The sequence below is a fragment of the Argentina silus genome (genome assembly GCF_951799395.1).
Source record: "Argentina silus genome assembly, chromosome: Y".
NCBI classification, from domain to species: Eukaryota; Metazoa; Chordata; class Actinopteri; order Argentiniformes; family Argentinidae; genus Argentina; species Argentina silus.
Window position 1 is genome coordinate 8,011,523 of NC_139654.1, and position 18,584 is coordinate 8,030,106.

Below are 18,584 nucleotides of genomic sequence, written 5' to 3' on the forward strand. Positions count from 1 at the left end.
ACTTTATCCCAGAGGCCTTTTGAAAGTACTTTTCCAACCATGGTGAATTCTTTGCAGAACCATGCACTTCTAGTAGTGGAATCCTCAAGAAACAGCTGGTTTTATTCTGAAGTAATCAAAACCACTATAATTGATGTCAGGTGGGGGGCAATTAGCCTGGTGTTTGATCTGGAAGTTGATTGGTGGCACCTGAGCAAGTTTATAATGGTATACTCTAAGGGGCTGATCACTTAACCAAACCAGGTATTTCACTAATTAATTTGTAATAATTGTCCAGAATTTTTAAATTTTTAATTTTCACTTTGATGATGAGGGTTATAATGTGTACATACAGCTCAAAAAAGTTAGATTTGATTTATTTTAATTTCTAGGGTGTAATGTGACAAAAGGTAAATATTTCACAGGGGTATGATGACTTTCTATAGGCACTGTACATATCAGATGAGTTTCAACCATGAGCGTTGTCATACGAACAATTATTGACCCTTTACTGTGTTCCAACAGTTCAAAGCGCCACCTCTAAATTGCATAGGGAACACATTATGGACTGTACACACACAAAAAAATCAAAGGCTAAACATGATTTAGCTGTCTCGGGGCCCAGCTCCTATAACATGACCAGAGCGCGTTAATGTGTTGGCTAACACGGTCAATAGTCCTCTGCAACTCCAGCATTGTATTGACTGGCTCCTCTGGCTGACTTCTAAAACCCTGCCCTCTGCAGGCTAGACCGGTAAATTCACGCAGGCGGAGCTTCGTCCTCGCGCTCCATTGGAATCACTGTCAGTTTTTTCCAGATTGCAGGAGAGAAGAAGCGAGCGCCGAAAGTGAACAGATGTGAGTTGGACTACAAATAGAAGAACACGCTGTCGTAGAGACGGAAACCTTTGATTCTACTAATATGTGGCAGCCAGCGACAGAGCGATTGCAGGTATGATTTCATCAATTCGTATTCCCGACAAACACAGACACAGGGGGTGGTTGTCTGTCTGATGTTGAACGGTATGAAACGCCATCGTGCATTAATTGAGCTGGTGTCTGTGCTGAATGAACTTACCAGTGCTTAATTCTTACTGCACGATATCGTTTTATCGTCTGAAGTCAGTTTTATTGTCAGACCGGCGCGATAGTGATCATTTTATGAATTCATGCCACCTCCTCCCTCCCCCGACTATCCCCATTACCCAACTACCTTGGATCGCGTTCATACAGTATGTTACGCAAGCCGAGGTTCAACGTTGGCTATCGCGCTTGTTATTGTACTTTTTTTTCACGTCTGTCGTCAAGCTTTTTTTCGGTTCAGATTAATGTTTTGTATTGGATTACTGTAGCAAGGGCTTGCCCAGGCGTTAAGAAGACTGAATAGCGTAGTAAACTTTGGTGGAGATACTATCTACATGTTTTACAACTGCAAGCAGTGAAATACCGCCACTTTTAGGTGAATGTTTTCTTTCTGTAACCTACAGGGACTTAATCTTCGAGTGATCCTCTCTTCTTGGTCACATACATTTTTTAGGTTTTAAACTGGTTTTGTTCTTTGTGAGCCACGGTTCTGTCTCGTTCGGTTTCTTCCCCTGTGTTTAGTCAGTGTGGCCTGCATTGGTACCAGTGTGTGTTTCTGGTGGTTATTTCCATCTGGGCTGGCCAAGGATGTATGAAGTATATTTCGCGAGGGGTTGCTGCCTAAAATGTTCTACCCAGAGAAAATGTTGCATATCACCTGTTAAACAAGTGAGTTTTTATGGGAGCATAACGTCGTGGTTAATTTAAGTGAAAAGCATGAAATGATCGGGTCTCAAGCGATCGCATGTAGTGAGAGAGAGCAATGTAATGCGAGACGGAGATGGAGTAAGGAACACTTTACATTTTGGCTATTTGCCCCGATTCCGACAATGACAGCCGAGCAACCATTTTATAGGGACAGCAACACATGCACAGTTTAATAACGAGAGGCGCCCTTTGGGTCAAGGTGGCCTTGCACCTAAATTTGTACCGTTACTGCATAGTCATTCTAGTTTTACACAAAATCATAAATGAGTATAATACTGATCATAAGTCATCCAACAGTGTCTATAGACTGATCATAACATAATCATTGAACCGTGTATGACTGAACAAAATCTAATCATCATGGTTATACAGATTGAAATAGATTGTTGTATGGCTATATTGCCAATATTGAATATAATAAATGACAGATAAGAAATCTGTCCCCCCTCACAGGGGGAAAGTGCTGAAATGAGGGTTCCAGAAAGCCATTTATCAAATAGTAATGGGGCTGTTCCAGCTCGCTGCGCAATAATGCCCCTTGTCACATGACGCCATGGCTGGAATTCCTGGCTGTTAACTGTGCCCCTAACGATGGTCATCGTAAGCACAGCATCTTGATGATGAAACCCTTATTATATAAGGGTCAGTGAAAAGATGGCCTAGTTAGTGGTGGGGACTCTTGAGATGGAGAAGAATCGACTCCAATTTGAGTCGACTCCCACAAATCTGTGACTCCAAATTCCAATGCTAATTTATGTCTGAGACAACAAAAACAGAAGCTAATGTCTTGTAAAGAATGGCAATCTTCTCCCAATGCATCACTAGGCCATTGCAATCGTTTTTATGCACACATCCGGACATCGCAGTAGTATTCATTTTAGGACAGTTTCTCCCCAGCTTTGGAGTCTGAGTCGAGAAAATAGTTGACTCCATCAACTCTGAAAGCAGGAGTCGGAGTCAGGGTCCAAAAATCCTGGAGTCGTACACCACTAGGCCTAGTAACCTTGGTGATGCTTGCTTGCTTGCTTGCTCACTGCACTGTTGCTATGGTGATGATCAGTCGCTTAGCCCTTTGACTACTGTAGTCCTTTATCTCTGTTCCTTAACAGTGGTGTTCTAGAGTTGTCATCTACCCTATTCATTGGTGTTTATTTTACTGTTTACCAAGGCCTCCTTTGCTCTGTTGCCATGGTAATGTCTGGCTGCATTTTTAATAAGAGCAGGAAGAGGAAATATGAGCAGCTGTGAGCAAGTGTTTTCAGGATATGTGGAGCCGTTTTTGCTCCATATACAGTGGCTTCGGAAAGCCGAAATGCTGCCATATAGCAGCAGTGGCATTTTTTTTAGGGACCAAGTCATTAGTGCTAGTCATCTTTTTTCTTTTTTTTTCTCTAACCTTAGGTGGAAGGGGTCACGTGCAACACCCTAGAAGTTACACTCATGAAGGTGAAATATTGTAATTCTTTCTCAGATCGCGCTGTCACACATTGTGAATTGACAAACAGCGCTTAATTTAGCAGTTTGACAGATAATGGAGCAGAAATTGTATGACAGTGTTGAAAAGCACACCGTGGACATTTTCAAATCCCGTGGATTTAAATGGTGGATAATAAACGGTGATGGTCGCACTGATATGCTCATTTGTTGAACATTAGTTAAAAAAATAGGCCAATGTGGAAGAAAGTCCATGCTGAAATAAAAATAGAAAATAAATATTTAAAATCCTATACAGTGACAGTGAACATTAGGCTGATTGAACAATAAGCCAAAAGTGTATGGATTATGGATAGGTATTTATATGGATTTATTGATGCATTGTTTTCCCTAATGCTAAGGCTAACCTGCCCGCCACCCAACCCGACCTGAGATAGCGTGGTGGTAGGAAATGGATTCTAATTGCCCATATTGTTGCAACAGGATGCAGGCTATCATGCAGGGTCTACGTCCTCTACCCATCATCTATTCCTTACTCAACCACATCCGTCTGCAAAATCAGTTTCAAGAGCTCCTTCTCTCCAGATCACAATGTGTACACACAGACATGCATATGAACATGCTCCACATTGTACCTGACGAGGATGGACAGCCCCGTCATTGAGGTTGTGTGCAGAATGTGTGCAAAAAAAATGCCAACACCACCAACCTGCAAAATCATCTGCGCAATAAACATGCTGCCGCCTATGCACAACTGGGGTTAACCACAGCCACTGCATCTTCTTCATCCACCTCTGGCCAGCGACAACTCAGTGTGGCCCAGGCGTTTGCGCTAGGGGTTAAATACATACGGGACAGCGACAAATGTCGAGGGCTGACAGTGTAACACGCTTTCTGGCAATAGAGATGGTTCTGTTCTGAACGGTCGAGAAAAAAAAAAAAAAAAGCATTTAAACTGTTGCTGAAATTCAACAAACAATATAAATTGCTGGGAAGAAAGTACTTCTCTCAAACAGCTGTCCCAAATCTGTATAATAAATTGAAGGATGAGGTACAGGCAGAGCTCAGAGACATCAACCACTTTGCGGTGACAACGGATATGTGGTCGAGTGTGAATATGACCCCTTACATGAGCCTGACTGTTCACGACCTCACCAAAGACTGGTCGCTCAAGTCCCGCTGTTTGGAAACTAGCTATATGCCAGAGAGTCACACAACCGACAACCTGGCTGAATGCCTGCAGTCGGGGTTGTGGGACTGGGCCCTGGATGAGAAAAAACTGTCCTGTATTGCCACTGATAACGGGGTGAACATTGTGGCTGCAGTGAGGCAACTCAAATGGTCTTGGTGAATTGTTTTGGCCACAATCTACATTTAGCTGTGACCAACGGTGTGGTCAGCGAGAGTACCCGTGCTATAGGCCTATGCAGGAGTCTGGTGAGCACTTTCTTGCAAAGCTGGCGAAAAAAGAGAGACCTTCTGAAAGCACAGACGGAGCTCCAACTCCCAAAGCACAGCCTTATTCTGGTGAGATATTAAGTTTCATCAGTTTTAATAATAACTATCTAATTTATAGTGTAGACTATGCTAGCCTATCCTAAATTAATGTTAATGTTGTTATTCAAATATGCCTTAGCCAATAATAACAAATAATTTTGTTGTGAAAATATGATGGGCCTATGAGTTTAAGTATCTTATAATTCCTATCATGCTCTAATTTATTTTATATTTTATTCCGCAGGATTGCGCAACACGGTGGGGGACTAAACAAAAAATGGATGGGGGCAGAAGCGGGGTCAGTGGTGCCACTGCTACTGCGCCCAGAGATGATGGCTCTAAAGATGGTGACTCTGCGCCACCCCCTGCCAAGAAGAGGAACCTCTGGGATCTCCTCAATCAGCAAAAGGGCCAGCAAAGCACTGCCCCTCTACCGAAGAGTGCGTGCTGTCACTGAAATGACGTGCTACCTACAAGAAGAGCCGCTGGACTCCACTGATGATCTCCTGACATGGTGGTGCAACAACCAGGGTCGCTTTCCTTTGATGGCGAAACTTGCTAGAAAATACATGTGTATTTGCGCAACGATTACAGCCTCAGAGAGAGTTTTTAGTACAGCGGGGAACATTGTTAGGGAAACGTACAACAGTCTACTTGCACTGACTACGGTAGGCTTAACGTATCTTTTGTGATCGTAATTTTTCTATTCATCAAGCGGCAGCTGCTTGATAAATAGAAAAATTATGAACACAAAAGATACGCTCAGCCTACCGTAGTCAGTGCAAATAGACAGCTGCTTGTTGTTATTTTATTTGCCTAGACTATTTAGTAAAAAGCAATATTTCTGCTGCATGCATTCATATGGCAGGCACTTTTGTTAAATATGTGTGGACTTTATTTTATGCCTGATGTTCTTGCTTTCTGTTGAATCAATAAATAGGTCTTCTTAAAAACGTTGGATGTGTTCATTAGTTATTCAGTAATAGCAACAGCAGTCCACCACAAGGTTATTCTGTCTCTGTCATGCATTAGAGTTGTGTCCCTGTTGTGAAACGGTTATAATGATTATTTGCATGACAACCGACCGTTACCCAAAATTCCATGACCGTCACAGCCCTAGAGAAGACAAAACGTGCAGAAATAGCGGTTGACTGTGGGCCTGCCTTGAGGTGTCACATGGTGAGTATAGGCCTATTCCTGCCTCAAGGATGGAAGAATTGAGATCCAAATTGCTAAAATTATACTAGGCAATGCTGCCACATGACCAATCAAGATGCAGGCTTTTGTATTAGCCCATGCTTATGACTCAAAGTCTGTTGATGTATTAGTTTGCTTTGGAAACTAGATGTTGAACACTGCGTAAGGATCATGTGTCACAGGTTTTGTCACTGTCAGAGTAGTTAATGTGTTGTGGTACTGTATATGTGTGGGTGGGTTAACTATGGTCATTTGCGTCAGAGTTGATTATGTTTTTATGGCCAGCCAGAGATGCCACCCTCGGGGTCTGAGGTTTGGTCCTGTCGATGCCCACATCCCACAGAACTGACCCACCAATCACAGCACAGGACCTCCCACGGATCTCTCTGGAGCCCGTTAACATAGGCTGACAGGTTCAGTGTGATACGGCTGGCTCATACCATGCTAGGAAGAGGGGTCTGAGTTGTGGTTTTGGAGCCAACCACTGTATGGGTTGGGGCAGCTTCCTGCTCTACCTGTCTGCCCTTGCTCCAGCTGTGTTTTTAATGCCTCGGTCAGACCGCAGATGTAGTAGGAATGTGTGTGTCAGACTGAAGAGGGTCGGACTGATGTTGGTTTATGTGAGTGTCTGGCCAGACTGAGATGGTCTGATAACAGTCTGAGACCAGTTTGAGATGGGCCACTGTCTCGCCTGCAGTCAACACCCTAGGTCTTAAACATCTGGTAGTGTGCTCTGCTCACTCATTCATCTTCAGACTGTGTGCATGTGTTTCTGCTCCCTTGTTGGAAACCTGGCCAAACCCCAGGCTCAAAGGGAACTGGTCTGTCAGCGACTGCCCCAGGTCTCCCTGGTCTCCCCCTCCACTGCCAGGACAGAAACAGGAAGCAACCACAGGCATACGTATGAGATTCACTGACCAGTATATACACTCACCGGCCACTTTATTAGGTACACCTTGCTGGTACTGGGTTGGACCCCCTTTTGTAGCCCATCTGCTTTAAGGTTCGACGTGTTGTGCGTTCAGAGATGGTCTTTTGCATACCTTGGTTGTAACAAGTGGTTATTTGAGTTACTGTTGCCTTTCTATCATCTCAAACCAGTCTGGCCATTTTACTCTGAGCTCTGGCATCAACAAGGCATTTTTCGGACCATTCTCTGTAAACCCTAGAGATGGGTGTGTGTGAAAATGCCGGTAGATCAGACCAGCCCGTCTGGCACCAACAACCATGCCATGTTCAAAGTCACTTAAATCACCTTTCTTCCCCATTCTGGTGTTTTGTTTGAACTTCAGCAGGTCGTCTTGACCATGTCTACATGTCTAAATGCATTGAGTTGCTGCCATGTGATTGGCTGATTAGATATTTGCGTTATTGAGCAGTTGAACAGGTGTACCTAATAAAGTGGCCGGTGAGTGTAGATTGCCATGTTATTGCTAGTGCAATGTGAATTGGAATGTTCAATACTGACCAGTAGACTAAATGTATTTGATGGCTGCATATGGATGTAATGTGAATGTGTTTTGTGGATTGTGCTTATGTGTTTGGGTGCCTTGTGTTTTTAAGATGTTGATGTTGGGCAGTTCTGTGTAAAAGCCCATGATGACCAAAATGTGAAATTCATCAGAGCATATGAAATTAGATGTCAAATGAATGCTATTTTGGGGAAACTAAGTAAAAAAATACATTTCTCAACCATCTTCCATCATACAAATAGGGATAAGAAAAGGCTTTGACTTCTGGTCAAACATATGGAAAACATCTTCCATAAAAAGTATTTAAAGGTGTTAAGGAAAACATCAAACCTCATTAATGTTAAAGTGTAGATCCTGGTGAACTAATATCAAAACCCACTGTTTTTCGGCTGTCCTTGTGGAACCCTTTTAAGTTCCATGTAGAACCCTCTGTGAAAAGGGGTCTACTGTACACAGAACCCAAAAGGGTTCTACATGGAACTCAAAAGGGTTCCTTAAAGGGTTCCATAGGGATAGCCGAAGAACCCTTTTAGGTTCTGTACAACCTGAACAAAAAGTGAATGTAGCCAATTCAATTTGAGTGATTCCGTTACCGATTTGATTTGGTCATTCTGTTACTGATTTGATAACAGAATGACCAGTTTTAATCACTTAATAATTCATAAACTAAATTGATATCATATCAGTATAAACACCATGTACTTGGTAGGTCTATCTATACTATTTACTTTTGTTAACTTTTATTATCCTCACTTCTCATGAGGCCAATAGTGAGAGATTTAACAGAATGATCCTGAGACTGGGCAACAATTCTTAAATTTACAGAAGCCAAACCATTTCCTAAAAACAAAATATAAGTGTTGATTTTAGTTGACCGGGGTCTGTACTTGAACATTAATGACATTTGATGTTTTTCTTAGACGCTTTTCCATATGTGTGACCAGAAGTTAAAGCCTTTGCTTATCCCTATTTTTATGATGGAAGATGATGAGAAATGGATATCTCACTTAATTTCCCCAAAATATAGATTCTCTTGACACCCAATTTGATATGTTCTGATGAATTTCACATTTTTGTCCTCATGGGTCCTTTTACACGGAACTGCCCATTACATAATGAAGACCTGCGAAGGCAGATTTATATTTCTTGTATTTTATGAGTTCTATCAATGACCGTTTTTAATGTTGTATATAAGTTGATAAAAGAAGACATTATTACCTTAATGAGAGTGTCTATTGTACTTTGTTTCCCTATTTTACCTACATCATCATGTACAGAATGACATTCAAATCCATAAATAATGAATTTCTGTGGGGGACCCATTTAGTCATTCTGTTACTGTCATTGTGTTACCAGATGTAAATCCACTTCACTTACTGTATCTCAATAACCAAAAGATAATTTTTCAAATTGAAGGTATCATATGATAGCTAACACCCCAGTCTTTCTGCAGACATGTTTTTTTAATTTGTTTTTGGGAAACATGGTTACATATATGGAAAAGCGAATAGTGAATCATCTTTGAATGTGTTTTTTTCCAGTGGGAATTGTTAGAAGTAGTCCTTGCGCATCGAGATGTATGGTTTGTTAGACTTTGCTCTGAAGTACTGTATACTCTTCTCTAGAGTGCCAGCCTTTTATCACATCAGAATGGTCACCATGTCCACTATGGAAAATGTTTTTTACATTTACATTTATGGCATTTAGCAGATGCCTTTATCCAAAGCGACTTACAACAAACACATTTGTTTAAGTAAGTGAATCATCTATCCAACAGTCATAAGACAAAGTAATCAATGCTCATACCAGGGGCCATTGGCAGTCGTAATGCCAGAAGCCTTTTTTTTTTTTTTTTTTTTTTTTTATGTATTTTTTTTTTTTTTTTTAATTATTAACAGGAGAGAACTTGTACAGGGGGGTAGTGGGGGTGAAGAGGTCTCTAGGGTATGGGGTAGGGTTAGTACAGGGGGGGTAGTGGGGGTGAAGAGTCTTTAGGAAGAAATGTTCTCTGTTGGTCCGAAATGATCTCTCAATCCGTCAAATTCAGGCAAAAGTTATTTGGGAAAAGTCACGTGCCTCACTCAAGCATGAAATGTATACCAGCGTTTACAAGGAAATCTGGGCTGTTCCTGAAAATGTGGTGTACCTTTCAAAAACACATGTCGCATGAGAGTATGAAATTCATCTTAGGATGTCAGCTAATGGTCTAGATGAGGAACAGACTGTACAGAGCCTAGCCTGAGAGAACACACTGTGTATTGGATGTCTGAGGAGCATCCTGCCTGGACAATACAACATTGTCAGTTCTTTGGTTTCAGACACAATCCCTTGCCCCAATCCACATCTCTGTAAGAGAAGAAAGACCAAGTCAGAATTATAAGCAATAATAGCAGTAACTCAATGAGGCTATTTTTTCGTCCAGAGGAATACAAAATGAAATGCTGTAAAAATATTATGAATAGAATTACAGTGTTATTCCGTGAGCCCACCCCGTCCCAGGCAGACCACAGGAATGTTGGCCGCTGTCAGGAGTGCTGATGCGGAGGTCAGTGAGTGTTTACACACATGACTTTAGTTTCACAACTACCTCTCCTCTCTTTTCCTCTTCTGTGAAGGTGTAGTGTGATGATGCATATCCCCTGATGCACCGTACAGTAAAATGGCACTGTCTCCATGCTAAGGATGTCCTCAGGTCTCCCAGGGCCATCATATTCATTTGAAGGAGGTGGGGTTTTAAGGTATTTTTTGGGGGTAGGTGTATTGTCTGGGAGTGGTTTGCTAGTTGGAGGTGTATAAACAGCTGTAGGTGTGGATTTGAGTATATTAATGTGTTTTGTAATGGTAAAGGGTGCATAATGTGTGTGATATGAGAGAGAGAGAGAGAGATCCGTCCGTCCGTCCGTCCTTGGTTTTCGGTTATGATTTGAGTCAGGTTCAATCCCAGCCAGATCGGCTAATCTAAAATTCTCAGGGCCTGTGGAATTTTTGGGTTTCATTGAAATAGCAGAGACAAAACCCAGCAGCTAATGAAATCATGACTCTCACAACTTCAACAGGAAATAAACTTCTGTGGTATTTTCCTGAATTTTCACCCTCTGCTGCCATGAAAAGGATATGCAGCTGCTCATATACTGTACAGATTATGGCAGAATTCCTCAAATATTCACATTTAACATGACAGTTAACAGTTGAACAGTTGATTGATCAGTTTATCTACTGTAATGAATGCTGCTGTATCTGTCATCATTAGTCATAACTAGAAGGAGCAGTCATGATCTAATAGCTCAAGCATGCCACTGTGTAATTGGTACAGTATACTGGGTCATTTATGCAATGAAATTGTACAAAAATGGTTCGTCAGATATGATCCAGATCCACAACCATAATATCATGTTAACCTGAAATTTCTCATAACCTCTATTTTATTGCCTCTAACTGAGTCTTTCATCTTACCTCTACTACTATGTGTTTTTGTGATCTGTCTAGTTACATTCTCTCATCATGTCTGTCTACCACTCACTATTGAAGGCATACTATCCGTTGTTGAGGTTCGTATATGACCAGTCTGATCTCTCTCTCCTCTCTTCCCCAGCACTTCCAGACGATGCTGAAGACCAAGCTGAATGTGCTGACACTAAAAAAGGAGCCGTTACCCACAGTGATATTCCATGAGCCTGAGGCCATTGAGCTATGTTCCACCACACCACTCATGAAGAGCCGGTCCCACACAGGCTTTAAGGTACAGTACCACCAGAAACATACTACAATTTTTATGTTTCAGGGCTTTCTTCTGGAGAGTTCATGTTTTGAGAGATCGAGAAGTATGGGTGTACTGTATATAAGAGTGTGTCTCGGTTATGATTTGAGTCATTGGCTTGTGCTGTTGGTGTGTGTGCTGGAATGTACACTCATCGGCCACTTTATTAGGTACACCTTGCTAGTACTGGGTTGGACCCCCTTTTGTAGCCCATCTGCTTCAAGGTTCGACGTGTTGTGCATTCAGAGATGGTCTTCTGCATACCTTGGTTGTAACGAGTGGTTATTTGAGTTACTGTTGCCTTTCTATCATCTCGAACCAGTCTGGCTATTCTCCTTTGACATCTGCCATCAACAAGGCATTTTTGCCCAGAGAACTGCCGCTCACTGGATATTTTCTCTTTTTCGGACCATTCTCTGCAAACCCTAGAGATGGTTGTGCGTGAAAATCCCAGTAGATTAGCAGTTTCTGAAATACTCAACAACCACGCCATGTTCAAAGTCACTTAAATCACTTTTCTTCCCCATTCTGATGCTCGGTTTGAACTTCAGCAGGTCGTCTTGACCATGTCTACATGCCTAAATGCATTAAGTTGCTGCCATGTGATTGGCTGATTAGATTCTTGCGTTAACAAGCAGTTGAACAGGTGTACCTAATAAAGTGGCCGGTGAGTGTATAAAAGAGCTGTAATTCCTAAACCCTTCCTCCAATTTGGATGTGAATACCCTCATATTAAAGCTGAGAGTCTGCACTTTAAGCCCATATTCATTATATAACTATAACTTGTTTGTTTTGGTAAACAGCTAAAATAACAAAAATTGTATCAGAGTCCAAATATATATGGACCTAACTGTATGTCTGGGTACCTTCCTAAAATGTATCTAATTTGTTACCTCATACGGTGAAGCATTTTTTGTTGGTCTTATTTCATAAATAGAAGCAAAAATCGAAGTGCATATGTGGGGGGACATGCAGCGTTCGGCCTGTAGAGGGAGCTACAGGACCGTGGCCAGGGTGACGTCGGCGAGGCTCCGTTGCACACCTGTTGCAAATGAAGCCTCGTTGACTAGATGGTTTAAGATGTGTGTGCCTCTGCGTTCGAGAAGGAAGGAGGGCGACTGGAAAGTCGCCGAGTGTTTTGGGTTTTTACGAACTTGATGAACACTTTACGAACATTTGATAAAATAAACGGGATTTTCCCAGACCACACCACCTCGACTCCGCCTCTGTGTCACGGAACTTGTTACAGCATATTTTGCAGCAACTTAACTCACGAACTCCCTAAATATAAACAGTTAATCAAATGCCCGACCAGGGAGGAGAAGATTTTGGATCACTGTTACAGCACCATCAGCAGAGCTTATGACAGTTCCGCAGTTCCCCGCGCGGCTCTGGGACTATCTGACCACGCTCTTATTCATCTGATCCCGGCATACAGGCAGAAACTAAAACTTTCTAAACCTGCTGTGTGGACATCTAAGAATTGGAGCAGTGGAGGAGCTGCACGACTGCCTTGACACCACAGACTGGGAAATTTTTAGGACTGCTTCTAACAGCCTGGACGAATACACAGAGTCTGTGACGTCATACATCAGCTTCTGTGAGGACATGTATTCCAACACGCACCAGGGTGAGTTACAACAATGACAAGCCCTGGTTCACAGCAAGACTCAAACAGCTTTGTTTGGAGAAGGAGAGGGCTTTCAGGAGTGGAGACAAGGAAAGGTTTAGACTGGCGAAGTACACGTTTGGCAAGGAGATTCAGGAGGCCAGACGACAGTACTCAAAGAAGCTAGAACAACAGTTTGCAGCCAATGACTCCTTGTCAGTCTGGAAAGGCCTTCGAGTGATCACAGACTGCAAAACCAAATCCCCCCACTCTATGGATGACCTCAGACTTGCAAATGACCTGAACGACTTCTACTGTAGATTTGACAGACAATGGAGCAGCCCTGACTCTGACCCACAAAACCAACCCTCCCCCACAGCTATCACACCTCTCCTTCCCAGCCTGGACAGAGACACTAACCTCTACAGCCCCCTCCCCCCCGTCGCACCTCTCTCCATCCAAGAGAGAGACGTCAACAAACTGTTAAAGAAACAGAACCCCCGCAAGGCAGCTGGACCAGACGCTGTCTCCCCCTCCACACTGAATCACTGTGCAGACCAGCTGTCTCCAGTGTTTACGGACATCTTTAACACTTCACTGGTTGAATGCATGGTACCTGCCTGCTTCAAAACATCCACCATCATCCCAATTCCCAAAAAGCAGAGGATCCACGGGCCTTAATGACTACAGGCCAGTCGCCCTGACCTCTGTGGTAATGAAGACCTTTGAGCGCCTCGTGCTCACCCACCTCAAGGCCATCACCAACCCCCTCCTTGACCCACTGCAGTTTGCCTGTGGAGCCAACAGGTCTGTAGACGACGCAGTCAACATGGGACTTCACTTCATCCTCCAGCACCTGGACTCCCCCGGGACCTATGCCAGGATCCTGTTTGTGGACTTTAGCTCTGCATTTAACACTATCGCCCCAGCTCTCCTCCAGGACAAGCTATCCCAGCTGAGCGTTCCTGAGCCCACCTGCACGTGGATCACTGACTTTCTGACAGACAGGAAGCAGCAGGTACGGCTGGGCAAGCTTGTCTCGGAGCCCCGGACCATCAGCACCGGAGCCCCACAAGGCCGTGTGCTCTCTCCTCTACTCTTCTTCCTCTACACCAACAGCTGCACCTCTAGCCACCCTTCTGTCAAATTCCTGAAGTTCACGGATGACACAACCCTCATTGGATTAATCTCCAATGGTGATGAGGCCGCCTACAGGGAGGAAGTTGACAGCCTGGCTTCCTGGTGCAGCCAGAACTACTTGGAGCTGAACGCCCTAAAAACTGTAGAGATGGTAGTAGACTTCAGGAGAAGTCCAGCCCCAACCGCCCCCCTCATCATGTGTGACTCCCCAGTTAACATTGTGGAGTCATTCAGATGCCTGGGGACAACAATTTCAAAGGACCTCAGGTGGGCAGAGAACATCACCTCCACCATCAAGAAGGCCCAGCAGAGGATGTTCTTCCTGCGGCAGCTGAAGAAATTCAACATGCCGCAGAAAGTGATGGTTGAGTTCTACACGGCCATCATTGAGTCCATCCTCAGCTCATCAATCACCGTCTGGTTTGCTGCCTCCACTGCCATGGACAAAGGCAGACTGCAGCGGATCATTCGGTCAGCCGAGAAGGTCATCGGCTGCAACCTGCCATCTCTCCTGGACCTGTTCCACTCCAAGACCAGTAAGAGAGCAGGAAAGATCATCGCTGATCCTTCCCATCCTGGTCACAACCTCTTCCAGAGACTTCCATCCGGCAAAAGGTTCCGGTCAATCAAGACTAAAACCTCGCGCCACCTGAACAGTTTCTTCCCCATGGCAGTGGGGCTCACAACCAAGCCCCCTGCCTCTCACTGACCCCCCCCCCCCCACCCTGTCACACGAATAATGCACTGACAGTGTAATTTATAATTATTCTAATTTATAGTGTACATGCCCCACAACCATTTCACAGCCTCTAGCCGCATTACCATTTAGTCTCACACAGCCTACAAGATATATTGTTGTTGTTCTGCTGCTCTTTTTTGTAAATTTGTAAAGTTGTTATTGTTATTTTGTTAATATTTTGCTATTTTGTAAATTTCTTGTCAATATTTGCTATTTGTTTTTTATGTCCATGCACCAACCTCACCAAGTCAATTTCCTGTATGTGCAAATATACATGGCCAAATAAAAGAATTCCGATTCTGATTCTGACAGCCTTTCATTCTTTTATAACGTTTTTTTATTTGAAAGCATTCCATGTATTTGAGGATTAATTTGCGATTAACAGGACAGTGAGCCAATCAGATGTTTGTTTGTTTTCAAGGCGCATTCCATCTTGCGCTACGCTACGGCGACCAGTCATAGTGTTGTGGAATTCTAAGTTAAAATACTTTGAAATAAAATGCCAAATACTAGAGCTGATGGTTTATTCAGAGACTTTTATTTCAAATAACAAAAGCCGAGGTGGTTCACAAAGCATCTCCCATTTTTCTTTCAGTCCACCATGTTTATACAATTCAAATTTAGGTTCCATCCCTCATATGCAAATCATTTACACTTCCTGGCTGTTCGCCACCAATATCATTCACCCGGTTCCTATACCTCGTCACCCTCCCATTTCTAAAGAGAGTTCTCGGGTTGCTACAATATTGGTGGTGAGCTCATCGTAATTATCAAAAAGAATATTACATCATCCTTGGTACTGATTAGTACTGTTCCTGTTAAGATATTTCTAGTGCTTGGTACCCTTGGATCTGATCCTTTCAAGTACTGACTTCTAGGCACTTCCTGTTATCAGTCCCTCCATAAATCATCAGTCCCTCTATCCCTTAACCTGTTTTCTCATGGAATATTTATAATTGGTTTTCATAACTCACTTTTGGCCTCTTTGTCCTGTCCTATGTGGAATGTTCTCTCTTTATTTGCTATAGAAATTGACCATAATAGCCTACAAATGAAATAGATATAACTAGCGGCAACCTGTCCTACGAATGGTCAAAAATCAATACTCCAAAATTAGGAGCATTAAAAATATCCTGCATGAAAGAACAGGTGTCTATCCCCCTCCATCCCCACAGTCTCACATCGAAAGTGGATCAAATCGAAAGTTGTCGGTATAAGCTCATGTTTGTAGACTAGGCCTACATTGTAGCCTAGTGCTTATTTAATTTGTGTGGATTCATGAATTTACTTTGCTTTATTTGATAGCATACTTTAAAAGCAGCCCACAGATGTGGGTTAGTTGGGAGGCAGTTACGGGATTAAATTGGGCCGGTGTTACGAGTTTCGAGCTGACGCTGCTTCATCTCGGGAACGCTTGCACTTGCAATTCAGCACAGGTGTTCACATTCGGATCATATATTTTCACTGAGACATTTAGTCATTTAATCTCTGATGCTGCTGCTCTACAAACAGAAATTCATTCTTAACCATGCCATGATTGTATTAATTTATCGTTCTAGTTTTAAATCATGATGAACTATTGGATGTGAATCGAGCTATACATCCATTGGAACGTAACTGATTCCACGAAATACTGTTCAGTTGTCAAGTAATGCAGTCATTCATTTTGCGGTCTGTGTAGGCTAGTCATTCGATACATTTGACAAAATAAATTGTTTGTGGATTTCAAATGAGTGAACATCTGTTTGGGGCGGGGTTTAGCCTATTTCGAAGAATCCTTGGAATATCTAGAGACCGCATTGAAACAGATTATCACAGTGAACAGACGATACAGGTATGAGTGTGTTCAAGACAGACCTCATTTTCATCCAACTCTGTAGGCTACTTTAAGAAATTATGCAGTACACACATGCTGATTCTTTCATAACATGTATTGATGCTGCTTGGGAGAAATGTGCATGGTTTGTCAAATTGGATAAAAAAGATCAATGATTAAAAGTATATTCATAAGTATATTCATGTCATGGGTCATTCCAAAATCAAAGTGTTACAAACATTTTCAGACCTCAAATGTTCCACTCTTGGGGTAAGTCCATGTCCCATGGAAACAATAGCCTTAGAATACAGGCAACACATTTCCTTCCTTCATTCATTTTGGATTAAGGGCATGTAGCTGGATATAGACACTTTTGAAGTCTGAAAACACAACATTCACTGATTTCAGAGTGAGCTAGTATATTAACATCTACCCATTTTTGTATGTCTGGACATTCATGGCCAATAGAATATTGCAGCAATGGCCTGCTGGCTTCTGTGAACCCCACAGTGAGGTTGAGCAGAGCTGCTGTGAAATTCTGCAAATATGTCATTGGCCTCTGCTGCAGTTTTGACCACCTTGGCCAGGTGAGGGTTGTTATTAGACTGTGCACATTTGTAGAAGAGTTCCTCATCTTGTCAAATGAAATTCAGACGCAATCATATTGGACACTTTTATAGAATTTTCAAAATATAGTTACATTTATGCAATTGTGCACTATTGAATAGTGCTGTTAGGCTTACCCTTGTACTCATAGGTACTTGCTCTTCTCTTCAGATCAAATCTCACTTGGCGGTTCATGCCCTCTGTTTAAGGTTCACAATGGCCTTATGCATGTCAGGGTCCATGATCATTCAGTTCACGATTGACCCCAACACTGCTGAGTCTGTTTCTTTTCCCTTTTATAAACCTATAAATGAACATGTCAAAGATTAACATTTTGCTTAAAACTGCTGAAACTGTGCAGAAACAATTAGCCCCTACCAAAGGCACTTGTGTAGATGAATTGGAAAGGTATAACCAATCCGGGTTGTATTCCATCCTATCTGGTAGCAAAGTGGAGATTTAAACACATAGATTTAAGCACTATCAAATTCTTCATTCATGTAGAGTGTACAATGTCGTGTGGACCATCCATTGACCTTATGTATACATTTCAGAATAATTTGGGCTTACATAGAGATGTGAGATGCTTGTCTAATCCATTATTAAGTGGAATATGTGCTCGATAAGATGTATTTCTAGTTGGGAAATTGTGTTCCCCAGTCATAAAAAGCTCCCACTTTAATTAATGAAACCAAGCTCAAACAATTCTGAAATGCATTTGTCACAATATGCATGCATTAATGTCATTCATCAACAATTCATTACCATAATATACAAATATCCCATATTTTCTTTGTGATACCAGTGTGTATGTGTGCATGTGAAGAAGAAGCAGTGCTTAAGTATTACACCCAAACACTTGCAAGCAACATAGTAGGCCTAAACAGCTAAGCAAACAAACAATGACTCAGGTTCACAGCAACTTTTCATGCATGAGATGCGTAAGATAAAAAACAAAACAAAAAAAACAAACAGGTAGGCTAACTGTCTGCTTCTCTTTTGACTCAGCCTTCCTATGATAGGACACCGCCACACACATTTACACACAAACTTCCCTGTCCACAACCCTGTTGATCAACAGTATCTTCTTTGGATGTGGTCTCTAGATATTCAAAATAGGCTGATCACCGCGCAGGCACTGTTAACTCAGTTGAAATCAACAAACAATTTGTTTGTTCTGCAGTAGCAGAGATACAGAATAAACTATGTAATGTCTCTATGAGAGTGTTTATCCAACCATAATGTGACATGCGAACACGCACCACCATGGGCATAGCGTCTGTACTGCCCTCCTTGGCAGTAATTACACGCCACACAATGCACTAAGAACAGTCCTTAGCTGTGTGGAGGGAGAAGAAGCACTATTTCTGAGATAGGCCTAAGGAAAAGTGAAGAACCTCCTTCTTTGTACACCTTAACCTCGACCTTTCGGACCTTCTCGTCCTTGCTTGGGAAAGCCTGTGTTACCAGTCCAAGAGGCCATTCGTTCCTTGGAGTTTGAAGGTTCTTCAGGAGTACGACACTGCCGGGTTCAATGTTTGGGTGAG

At 42.5% G+C, this 18,584-nt stretch overlaps 1 protein-coding gene across 1 annotated transcript in view; it reads left to right on the forward strand.

Moving 5' to 3' along the window:
* Nucleotides 1-810: 810 nt before the first annotated feature.
* Nucleotides 811-18,584, forward strand: part of LOC310824320 (PTB-containing, cubilin and LRP1-interacting protein-like) — a gene marked incomplete at its 3' end in the record, with an annotated part of 49,319 nt that continues 31,545 nt past the window's right edge. The window contains exons 1-2 of the mRNA XM_083697207.1: nt 811-931; nt 10,963-11,109. Of these exons, the coding sequence (XP_083553333.1) occupies nt 902-931; nt 10,963-11,109 (177 nt within the window). The 5' untranslated portion in view covers nt 811-901. The remainder of the gene's footprint in view (nt 932-10,962; nt 11,110-18,584) is intronic.